The sequence below is a fragment of the Ornithodoros turicata genome, chromosome 8 (genome assembly GCF_037126465.1).
Source record: "Ornithodoros turicata isolate Travis chromosome 8, ASM3712646v1, whole genome shotgun sequence".
NCBI lineage: Eukaryota > Metazoa > Arthropoda > Arachnida > Ixodida > Argasidae > Ornithodoros > Ornithodoros turicata.
In genome coordinates this window covers 37,755,579-37,767,417 of record NC_088208.1, presented here as the reverse complement: position 1 = coordinate 37,767,417, position 11,839 = coordinate 37,755,579, and the positions used below count along the sequence as shown (strand labels likewise).

General features: G+C 47.2%; 1 protein-coding gene across 1 annotated transcript; it reads right to left on the bottom strand.

Moving 5' to 3' along the window:
* Positions 1–4,563: 4,563 nt before the first annotated feature.
* Positions 4,564–11,277, bottom strand: LOC135366250 (patched domain-containing protein 3-like). The gene is made up of 5 exons (XM_064598921.1): positions 10,208–11,277; positions 7,806–8,138; positions 7,144–7,349; positions 6,199–6,536; positions 4,564–5,600 (listed from the first exon to the last, which is right to left on the bottom strand). Exons 1-5 carry the CDS (start codon positions 11,202–11,204, stop codon positions 4,670–4,672), a joined length of 2,805 nt encoding a protein of 934 aa, XP_064454991.1. The 5' UTR covers positions 11,205–11,277; the 3' UTR covers positions 4,564–4,669.
* Positions 11,278–11,839: the final 562 nt, after the last annotated feature.

Below are 11,839 nucleotides of genomic sequence, written 5' to 3'. Positions count from 1 at the left end.
TGTCTCACACCAAATGGTCTGAATCTTAGTCCTGGCTCGTTATATCCGCTTATGTAAATTTAGTAGCTATATATCTACATTTATTTGTGCACAATTCTTGAATCCCCACTTTCAGTCATCGTCTGGTACTCCGTTAGATAATCCGTAACCTTCCCTTTTGTCCATTCTGGGCCACTCGTTTCCCATACTCCTGACCCCCGTTCCGCGAAACTGGGTTGGCGAGCCTTTTTGTTCATAACACCTCTTACTGTTCTTAAACGGTTAGAGGTCACCTATCCGTCTGCCCAGCTATTCATTGTACACAGACATGTGGCACCATATCTCCTCTCCTCTTCCCTTTCTTTGTACAGCAGTGTGTTTAGTCGTGTATACTATATATACTTATGTGTGTCACCACTTCACTTTGTACCTGAGGAAGCGTGGACCTCCACGCGAAAGCTTGTACAAATTAAACTTAAACTAAAATCTTCAGTGTCGGTTTCTGTATTTTGTTTATGTTTGGAAAAGGGGGATAAGAAGTTGAGGAGCACGGCCTTTGTCTGGGGTGCAGAACGGAAGGATTTGGAGGACATCCACCTCGTTTAGGTGGGGGGGGGGGGGGGGGCTTGTGGTTTCGGGGTAGTTGCATGCTCGTGTATGTTTGGCAGGATGTATGGGTTGAGGAAGCTAAGAGGGGTGGGAGTTCAGATTTGGAAGTCATTGTGTTTGTGAAGCGAGGAAGCAGTTCCGAGCAATTCGGACATCTCAGCTCGCTATTTTTACACTCCATTTTTACAAACGCACAGAGGCGGGCTTCATCCGTGGACAAACACAATGCTTGGGCTCATTTGGCTTTTTTGTGAATTACTTATTGACTTGCACATCGTTTGTGTTGGACAATCGTCCGTACTTGCACATGTCATCATTTCATTCCAGTCGGGCGTCTAAATTTTTGCTCGTTGTTGGTACTGAAGCCACGTGATCAGGGTTGGCAAAAGGGGGGTTACAGGGGTTAGGGTGGCCCCCCCTGAATTTGTGAAGGGGGCGCAAAATTCCCGTGGAAGTGACGCGCCAAAGTGTTATCTCAGGTGCCGCACGCGAATAAAATGCCCTCTTCCTGAATCGACCCAACGATCAAATTGCCAGCATAGCATAGTCAAGGCTTTGTCGATTGATGCGGTGGAACTCACGAAGGCATGACCTGAAAGTGTTCACGGGTTGCGGGATGTTTTACACAACTCTCAGTCTCATCTGTGCCATGAGCTGTCATTTTTGCCCCCTTTTCGTCATTCAGAATGCCTCGAATTTTTGGGACCCGGGCATGAATTGGTGATGGTGGGGGAGGGGGATGGAAGGGAGCACCGCCCCTGCTCATCAGTTTTTCTTCGCAACTTCTGCAAAGTAGTACGGGATACGCGAAGACAATATTGCTCACTCTACTAGCGTAAATTTTCTGCAATAATATATTTTATTGTAGTAAAATGTGTGGAATGTACCAGAACCTTTGCACACGTACCTATGTACGAAGGAATAACTTGAAACAACACATGTAATATAATACAAAGACATATATGCAAGAATCAAAGTGTCGGGAACGTAGCCCATCGTCATCGTCAGTGTATTTGTTGTTGGGAAAGAACTCGGTGACGTACGCCGGTGCGGGATCCGGGAAATTTGGTCAGAATAAAATTGGATTTTATTCTGGCTTTTGTAGCTTTGGCTTCGATCCAGCAGTTTATGTCCCCGTTTCTCCCGTATTTTGTCTCTGCGCGGCGGCGAATTGTTCGTAGCCGTTCATACTCTGTGTCGATACTTGTATACGACTTTGGAACGTTGACTTGCTTGCTGGTTGCTTTTAGGTTAGTATCTGCAATTTCCCGGGCAAATTCTTTCGGCATGTGTCCTTCATTGAGGGATGCTGTATTTTGCTGGCTGAAGCTTTTCCAGTTCTAGTAGATTCTTAATGTTCTCCTCTGGGGCTTTGGGTTGTATTCATCATATAGGAGATGAGGTTTGGATATATGGTCACTTCCTCTTGTCTCAACGTCAACTCTCCTGCCTAGGTGAGCTGCAGTGTCACGTGTGCATATGGTGAGGTCCAGTGGAGAAGAATACGTGGGTCCTTATACGTGCCCCTCCCACACACTCACCCACGCATGCGCGCACAGACACACACACAGATTAAATATTTTCGCCCTACGTACATATGGTCAGCTTTTAATAGTGCTGGAAAAACTAACGATATTAAAGGGGCTGGGACACGTTCTTATGGATGTGGTTCCTTACATCATGAACGCGAATCAGCTCCCGTGGCGTAGTGGTTAGGATGATCGCTTTCCACGCCGAGGCTGGGAGGTGACACGGGTTCGAATCCTGTCACCGGCTGTGCTGTCCGAGGTTTTCCCTGGGTTTTCCAAAGACTTTCCAGATGAATGTCCGCACAGTTCCCCCTGAAGTCGGCCCAGGACGCCCATACTAACCCCCTGTCCCCCACTCCTTTCTGCTGTCCTCTCTCCACCTGTCCACATCTGTACGACGCGGTGCTAACACAGAATAAGCATAGCGAGATAGAAGCCCTCCAACACGCTCTCACTCCCGAGCAATGCGCCGACGTCAGAGAGCTCAGAGTTGCGTCCATTCCTATTGGCAGCCGCAAGCACGTGACTTCTCGTGCGCTACCTCACTGGCGGCAGCGGCGGCGGCGAGGGCTGTGAGGTCAGAGATGCGTGAGTTTCGGTATTCGCGGTGCCCGTTTTCTTCGCTTCTAATACTCTTTTCGCCGTAAAGCTTTCAAGGCAGGTTCACATTGGTGCAAAGAACCGTCTCTGACGTTTATCTGGGATAACGTGGGATGACTAGTCTCAACCCCTTTGATTGAAATTTCCGAGTACAGACAATATCTGTGTATACCAGCTGTGACTACCATCGCATAAATCTATATTGCCCAAAATACTGCGCAAGATAAAAGCACTCAGGAAACTTTGCGCGTCAGTCTACAACACCTGAGAGAGGAGGAAAAATTTTTTCTCGCTGTAAATCCCCATTTGCGGCGCGAACGGCTCTGATTTCCAAGTAAGCCCTTGATTTTCTCGAGCGATCCCTCCGGATAACGAACCGATTAAAGCCGCGGGAGCACTACTTGTTCAACCAATGGACGTCATTTGGCCCGATGTTGTTTTTGTAAACCTTCTTTCGGAATTCCCGTCATTGGTGAATGAACTAAGAAGCAAACACAGGCTCACAGCTGTGTATAGTGTAAATGCAAGTAGTCTAATAAATAAGGCTCAGGGAGAGAGTTCCCGATATATGTATATTATCGGCCCCCTAGATAGGTCATTGTTTAACAGAGGGGCGTGACATATACATCGCAAACATTCTTTTAAAGGAAAAAAGTATGTGTGAATATCGTCGTAGTGACCTCGAGAGTTAATCGAAAGAGGTCATATAATCAAGAACCCTAATTTACTTTGACGAAAGAAGAAAGTCACTGAAAATGTTAGCCAGCTGTAGGACTCGAACCCACATCTTCTGGATTACCAGCCCAGGGCCTCTTTCCTTCTTTTATCGTTAATTTCTTAGGCACTTAAGGCTTTGTACATATTTGTCCTTGTATGTGTTCCAGCCTCAGAACACCAATTCCCATCAAGTAGTTTATTTTGTATATTATTATTTTGCGTTTCGCTTGCTTCAGAAGCTCGGTTCGTTAGAAGGAATTTGTGCATATTTCATCAAAATATTAAGCATTTCTTGGCTTTTCAAGGTCGTCAAGGGCAGTCAATTCAAAATATTGTTCAATATAGCATGTTTCTTGGCCAAGTCAGCCTTCGTGTTACAGAAGTCAAAGCTTGTACGGTATCATAGCTTTTAAACGAGCAAGCTTTCCCTGAAGGAGCATTGCAAAACATCCACAAAGTCAAGGAGCTCACCAGATTAACACTGATTAATTTTTGAATTTAATTGCCTATTTATTGTCTATATTAACTTTCCAGCGGTTCACAGACCCAGCCTTCTCCGGTGGTTCAACCGTTCAACTCAACTAGCCGGAGCTCAGAAGTGCGGTGCCAAAAAAAGCCAGCCTGAGCCAGCCCTACACTCTTAAAAATGAACTTCACCGCATAGCACGCTCCTAGCCAACCATCATCTCAAATGATATCGTTATCTGCCCTGATTTGTTGAAAACGGGAGGCGTACGCCTTTTTGTGACAATTATGAACAGCATAAGTGTCACAAAAAAGGCGTACGCCTCCCGTTTTCAACAAACCAGGGCAGATAACGATATCATTTGAGATTATGGTTGGCTAGGAGCGTGCTATGTGGTGAAGTTCATTTTTAAGAGTGTACCAAGAAAAAGTAGTAGTGCAATATTCGCATCACATTTTAGTGGCTCCATCTATCTTAACGTCAGTGAAACCTGTAGCTAACCTGTGGCTAAAGTGCTTTCGTGCATCGAGCCTAGCATGTTCTTTTTTTAAATGTTTCTGTCCAGTTTTCTGTCTCTCTGCGTGATTGGGCGAGAGACCCGAATCATATGGTCGCTTGGGCTTCTCTGGGACCACAATATGTCACGTGGCTGCAGCGCAACATATGTGCAGATGTTCAGGCTGAAACGGTGTCAGGCGCGTGGCTCGTTCTCGATTCCAGAGAATGAACTTCAAGAAGGAACGTACGCGCAGTAGTTTTAAGAATTTTCTTACGTGTGTATCATGTTACACAGACGCTCGCTGCTGCTGTCATTCGCCGGGAGACTCCGTGGGGGTTGCCAGACCATGCTGTCCGTCGTCGGTTCGCCGCTCAGTTTGCGTTTGACGTCTTTACTGAGTTGGCCATATGAGTCCGCCGTCAGTATGACTGGTGGAGGTGTCTTGCAGCCGTTAGGATGGGGCGGAATGAAGAACGGGTGGGTCAATATCGCTTTCTTCTGCTTGCGACACAAGGATTCGGAAAGAGAAAGCAGGACAGGAAGGAGCAGGATGCCATGCAGGGCACCAAACAGGATGACTAGAAGGACGGTCTTGAAGAAGGTCAGGAAGATGTAAGAAGGTGCAAAGGCCAGGATAACGATGCCTAATATAGTGGATAGACTTCCCTGGAAGATAGGCATGCCTAGAGAATGCAGAGCACACTTCATCTTATCGTTAGCAGTTAAGCCATCGGACGATAAGTAAGCGTACGAGATATGTGCGGAGTAATCTACAGAAAAACCTATGCACATGATGAGGTTAATCATAGATATGGAGTCCAGGTTGACATCCCATAGGGTCATGTAGCCGATAACACCGATTTCAATAGAGCAGATGGAGAAGGCGACCCAAAGAGCGCAAGACACACTCGGGATGAAGATAAGAGCAATGATCATCATAACAGCAGCAGCCACTCCAATGGACTGAATTGAGGTTTCGCGAACCAGGATGAATTGGTCGAAGAAGACAAACAGGGTGTGGAAGACCGTGATCTTCTGATCGGGGTAGGTGTCCGCGATGCGTCTCAAGTCCAACACCATGTCCTTCTCCAAGTTAGCGTCCGTGATGTTGGTCGCTTGTATGATGCACCTGGAGGCCTCGATGGCTGTGAAGTTGGCGTTGAATTTGATGTCCTTCTCGAAAGTGGAAAATGGAGGAAACCTGCAAAATGGAAGAGTACTCTTAGTGATTGCTCGAGGGAAGGAATTTATAGTTCTTTCTGGCTGCAAGTCGCCAGAACACTGAACAGCTGAAATGTTGCCCTGAATTTGTCTTGCTCAGTTGCTCAGTACTAGGATCATCACTGCTGCTGGTATAGCCTGCATACTGCGCCATTGCGGTGTAAGAAATTAAGGTAGCTACTGGTGACTAGTTACTAGTCTGAGACAATGACAGACAGAAGGACTACAACTGCCTTGAAAGGTGCACTTTGCACCAGAACACAACGTGCCAAAATGTCGCAACTGTGTGATGTTAACTATATAGTACAGTGTAATCCAGCATAATTCGAACCGGCACTCAGATCCTGTCAAAGGCGTGTGTTTCAATGAGTGGTGCGCGACAGTTTATTCGAACACGATTGCCCAGCCGCGCACCGGACGGCACGCTGCTGCTGTGTCACTGATCTCTGCTAGAACCTTTAAAATGTAAGCTTAATGAAGTGTCTACGTGACAGCAGCAGTGACAGCAATGAAAATGTCCCAGAGCTTTCAGATGGAGCTCATCTCGTAATGTTTGGAAAGCGTTTGTTCTTACCCACCTGAGCATGAATCGTAAACCCTGAATATAGTCATGCTGATCTCTCAGGTCAAACTGTGCGAAGTAGCCCTTGAGTGGTCCTTGCTTGGCCTGCTTGTGGAACTCTCGGAACCAGCATTCAGTGAGTGCGCTGTTCTGGACGAAGGAACTGTTCTCAAAATCTTCGATTATATGGACCAGTTTATTGTAGACTTCTGGATCCCAGTAGTCCATGGTCTTGTTCATGACTACGTGGATGCGAAGGGGAAACTGACGGAAGTACATGTCGTCTGTGTTGAAGAAGTCTCGTGCATAAGATGTGTCCATGCCGAGCTTGTAGCGTTCCAGTCCTTCTTTGACCTTGGTGGGACAAAAATACCAGTTAGCTGCTGCTTCTACACCAAATTACATTGAAGCGATGTGCTGCAGGATAACACATGCTTGTTGTCAGAGCTAAATGGACTGTTGTTTTGGGGAAGACCAATTCAGCTTACTTTTACCACGGGACGCTTCCTTGTCGGTTTGTATATGGAACCTGATTTCACCTGAGCATGGTGCCTACCACATTGCAGGTGCTTTTGTACACTTACCATGTACTCGAAATATGGCGATTTACTCAGCCAACTCACATCGAACGTATCTCTCAGAGCAGAGATTTATGTACGATTTTCGTTTCACGTCCAAGTGAACACCATGGTGAAGTGCCTAAATATAGAAATTCAGTGTACTAGGATCTACAATCCAAGACAAGGCAAAAGCATACAAGTTGCCTCGGCCGAGGCAACTTGTAGACACTCTCACTTCCTCTAGTCCCTCTCTTGTTAGTGTTTGCCTATGTTTGTTGTCTCCCTCTGCAGGGCTGTGTGGGATACCTCATACCTGCAGGGGAAATCTGCGAGATACCCCGTGACTTCCCTGCAGGCATAGCTAGCTATTCCCAAAAGCTATGGAAGACAGTTATGTGTACCTGTGTGCAACCCCAGAGTCCAATGCCGAGATACACAAGGAACAAAAGGATGACAAGGGCCTTGGTTGGTGGGTGGCTGAGCATTCCTCCCCAGGTGTCTCGGAAGAAGGTCATCATGGCGTGCTCCTTGTTGTCCATCGGGTTGTCTGGGTCATCAGGGTTGGTCCCTCCAGTGCATAGGAGACGGAACAGCCAAGATTGCCCTTCTGCAAGCACCATTTAACACTGTTAGCGTATTTGCAGTATATAATAGCCATCAATACACAAACCACAGCAGGCAACATGTCTGTGTCGTCTGCTGTGCTTTGTGCTCTCTTCTGGTCGAATGCGGACCCATATAAACCTGCCCCTCTATCAACTCTCAGTACATCAATATGTCATTATTTTTCTGTGACTTTGGCATATGTGACACTGCTGTAAACAGACTGCCCTGAAAATGCTGCTGCTGCCGCTTAGTGGCTAGTTTTTCTGTGATATAGCAGCACAGCATCGTTTTGGTCCACCTCGATCAGAGTACTCTTTGGTGGGATCCGAGGTGTTATCAAGTGGGAGGGATATCCCGACAGCGATTTCGTGATATATCAAGCCTTTTTGTCTTGCCTTCCGACGGGGACATGGTACACCGTGCAGAAGTGATCTTCATAATGCCTCAAATTACTTACTTGCTTGGGACTTTGGCATCGTGGGAAAACACAGAAGTCCATGGAGATTCTTCTCTTCAGCATAGCCGGAGAGCGCCAAGCATCCTCCAAAGAAAGTTATCTGGTAGAGGTAGGTGAAGAGCACGGCTACTGCAGTGTAGATGCAGAAGATATTCACCGATGGAAATGGAGTAATAGCTCCGATGCAGAAAGAGATGAAGTTTGTAAGCGAGGTGATAGTGATGGAGACGGCAGCTTCCCTGTACGTTTCGCCCATACGTTCCACGACGGGCCTCCGGGGGTCCGTTCGCCTCCAGGCGGCCAGGAGGACGAAGGTGTCATCCATGCCAATACCTTGAAAACATGAAAACTATGAATGCTATGCTCATTTCCGGTCTAATCTGACTTCCGGTTGTCCACCTGCAGTCAGTGCTTGATTCCCACTTTGACACTTTCGATGTTTCAATTACTACATGTAAGCCCGTTTAATTAATCTTTAATTAGCATCAACTACTTTCAATTACCCCGTAATTACCCTTGAATTAACTGATTAACTTAATGATAATCTTGAAATCCCTTTCCTTACTTACCTTTAATTACGTTTACTTTCCTTAATTACTCTCAATCGCCCATTAACTGACGTTAATTACCCATAATTACCTCCGGTATAACCTGCGGTGACCTTCGGTATTCCTTAATTTCGTTTAATCTTACTCACCTTTTTTGTTTTAATCGCCTTTAGTTACCTCTAATTACCTTCAATTACCTCTTACTCTTAATTACCTTCAACTGCTTCAACTTTAAATTATTTGCCTCCATTTACATTTACCCTCCCCTGTACCCTCTATACCGCTGTCTCGGTGAGACCTCACCATCTCACACACGGACACGTACACACACATACATACAGCTCTTTCCTCTTCGCTCACGAAGAAAAGCTAAAAGAATTGGAATAACACTGACATGCATGCTTCTGCATATAGTCTTATGCCTTATAGAATAGTCTTATGACCGCTGAGGACCGAAAGTAGTAGTCGTTCGGATTTTAAAGCGATTGAAATCCACAAAGTCACACAACCGATTCACATAATTTCGATGTTCACAACGCCCGCCACACTTTTGACTGGTTTCGATATCGCACGATACACACAAAAAGTTCGTTTTCCCACCGCTACGTGGCCGCGCAAAGCGCCACCTTTAGATTGTGCACGAGGCGTATTGCACTCGACTTTCAGTACATTGTGGTGCTTGGGGTATAATTTTAGCTGAAACGGAAGTCACGGCGACACGAAACAATCATATCGCTGCACACACACACACACACAAACAGCAGTGATCCATCCATCGAAAGCATACAGATTGGAAATCTGATATTCAGCATAATTCTACTCTGCTACAGCCTTCATTGAGATACGGCAATTACAAATAAATGCTGTTCCGCAAAAGGGTGATGTACGCTTTGCTGCATTCATGGCGCATAGCCGGGCGTCATAGCTTACAGATACAAATCTGTACAACAAAGTTCAGCAAAACGATAGGACGAGATGAAGGTAAGCCTCGGGTGCAAGTCATCCACGATCCTGTGGCAGACCATACACGCAACTCGCTATCGGTAATTATGACTCAGAGATTGGACAAATCCTTGAAAACATCATGCTACCACAAGATGTAACAACATGATACGACTGCCAAAGCAATCTGCTTTTGTCGGTTTCAACAACATTGCGACCACTGAGCCAAAAGTGAGTCAGAGCGTCTGACGCATCAGTGAACGCTATACCTAGGAAGAGAGAGACAGTCTAAAGGCCTCTTTCCTTCCGACCAAACCTGGGTGGCGTTGCTGGCATCTCCTGAAGATCGCGACATCGTAACGCCGCTCATTGCACAAGCACGGACGGCGTTACGATGCTGCGATCTTTAAGAGATTGCAAGAGGGATACCAAACGGATAAAGAGGGAAGCACTCGCCGTGGCTTTCCCAGAGAGGAAATCCCACCAATCGCAGCCAAGGAGCAATCTAAACCAACTGTATGTCCGCGAAATTCGAATTGCACAAACGCAGAAGAGAATGACATGACTGAACCGGAACACACGGCATTAACGGCACGCAATTCATTATCCCACCGATGACTCTACGCCTTTGAACTATAGCATATGAAACACATACTTCGCAAGGCGCGAACAATGATACGTGAACATGTGACACCCGTAAGTCCACGTGCCGATATCCAACGAACGTTCCAGAAAAGGGAACGCCGTCCGTTTACTTGCATGGCATCACTTTTACAAAACGATCGCTAGCTTGGTAGTGAGCATATCCTGCTTTCCGCCTTGTAGTACAGGAAGGAACGTACAAAGAAGGAACCACGCACATCAGAAGGCGTACAAGAAAAACAAGAGGACGAAAGTGAGCACACGACTTACCGAGCATGAGAAACGGAGCGGCCATGTTTATGCCGATGAACTCTAAACCCGTGTAGATCACCAGGCCAAAGCCAGCAATGACCGACACCCCAGCCGAGATGCAGCCCAGAATCCCAAGCCATGGTTTGCTGCGCACCGCGTCCGACATCACACACGTAGACACTGTAAACAGCAACATGATCACAACAGTAATGCTGAAGAAGGGAGTCACGATCGTTGTGTTCTTCTCCAATTCTTCGGCTAGCGATCGGGAAGTGAACCAGGCCATTCGCAGATGTTCCAGTTGGAGTGTCTCCATAAGATCCAGGAAGGCGTACTCCCATGCCTGCGATCGCAAGTTTGCCTTCCTGCTCGACGTGTCGAGGTAGTAGAACAAAGCCATAGCTTTGGCAGACTTGATGTATCCGTTGCCATCGGGCACAATACCACCCATAAGAGCACCAGTAAAGTACACCTTCTGCCTAGCCCTGTCAATCCGGAGCGGATACTCCAACTTAAAGCTGCCGTTCTCGATCTCATCGATGATGGGGTAAAAATCGAGCAGGTCATTCGGATAACACAGTGGCCCGTCTCGCGCACATATCTGTTCATACCTCCAAACATCGTCGTCCCACGCCACCGTCATGTTCTTGATGATGCTGTCCAACAACATGATCTCGTCCCAGATTTCGCGCCGAAGCAGATTACTCTCATCTTTCGTCACTACGATGAGCCTGCCAAACTTTTCGGGTTTCGTCTGCCTTCCGATGTCGAAGTTCCGCGACGTGTTCTGCGGGAAAAGCGCTTCGACGATCTTCCGTTCGTCGTGAGATCGGCCGTTCACGGGGCTGAAGAGGTATTCCGGGTCGTCCACGTAGACCATCCGTTGAAGTCCCGTCGCTAAGCATGCTGCTACGAGTAGAGGCACGATGACAAAGTATCCAGGGTAACGAGCAATGTACTCGCCGATCACCTGGAAAAGCCAGGAGACGGCGCGGTCCACACAGTCCATCCGCATCTCTACCTTCCAGTCGGTTGGCAACACGCGACAGAACGGCCGTCCGCTTCTGGCTAGCGCTGAGGATGCTCCGTCTCCCTCGCCTTCCGAGGACCGTCCAATGACTTGCGACATAAGTTTCCGCCGCGGTGTTTGGAATCTTGTGTCGACCTTGAGTGACTCGAGTGGCCGCTGGCAGAAGGAAGATTGCTGACAATGAAGGAGTTTCGGACCACGTCATACAGGGATTAGTTTGGGGAAGAAAAAGACCTTTGTGTTTTGAAAAGGGGGAGAAGACGTTGATGAGCATGGCCTTTGTCTGGGGTGCAGAACGGAAGGATTTGGAGGACATCCACCTCGTTTAGGGGGGGGGGAGGGTAAAAATTCAAAATTCCCATGGAAGTGACGCGCCAGAGTGTTATCTCAGGTGCCGAATGCGAATAAAGTCCCTCTTCCTGAATCGATCCAAAGATCAAATTGCCAGCATAGTCAAGGCTTTGTCGATTGATGCGATAGAACTCACGACGATATGACCTGAAAGTGTTCACGAGTTCCAGGACGTCTTACACAACTCTCAATTTCATGCGCGTTCCACGAGCTGTCATTTTTGCCACTTTTTGTCATTCAGAATGCGTGGAATTGGTTGGACCCGTGCA

What these genes read in the sequence shown, in the direction of transcription:
- LOC135366250 (XM_064598921.1), bottom strand. Translation starts at nt 11,204, where the DNA reads ATGCGGATGGACTGTGTGGACCGCGCCGTCTCCTGGCTTTTCCAGGTG. An exon ending in GATGCCAAAGTCCCAAGCAA is followed by an intron (nt 7,350 to 7,805) that starts GTAAGTAATTTG and finishes TGGTGCTTGCAG; the next exon opens with AAGGGCAATCTTGGCTGTTC. An exon ending in GGTTTACGATTCATGCTCAG is followed by an intron (nt 5,601 to 6,198) that starts GTGGGTAAGAAC and finishes TCCATTTTGCAG; the next exon opens with GTTTCCTCCATTTTCCACTT.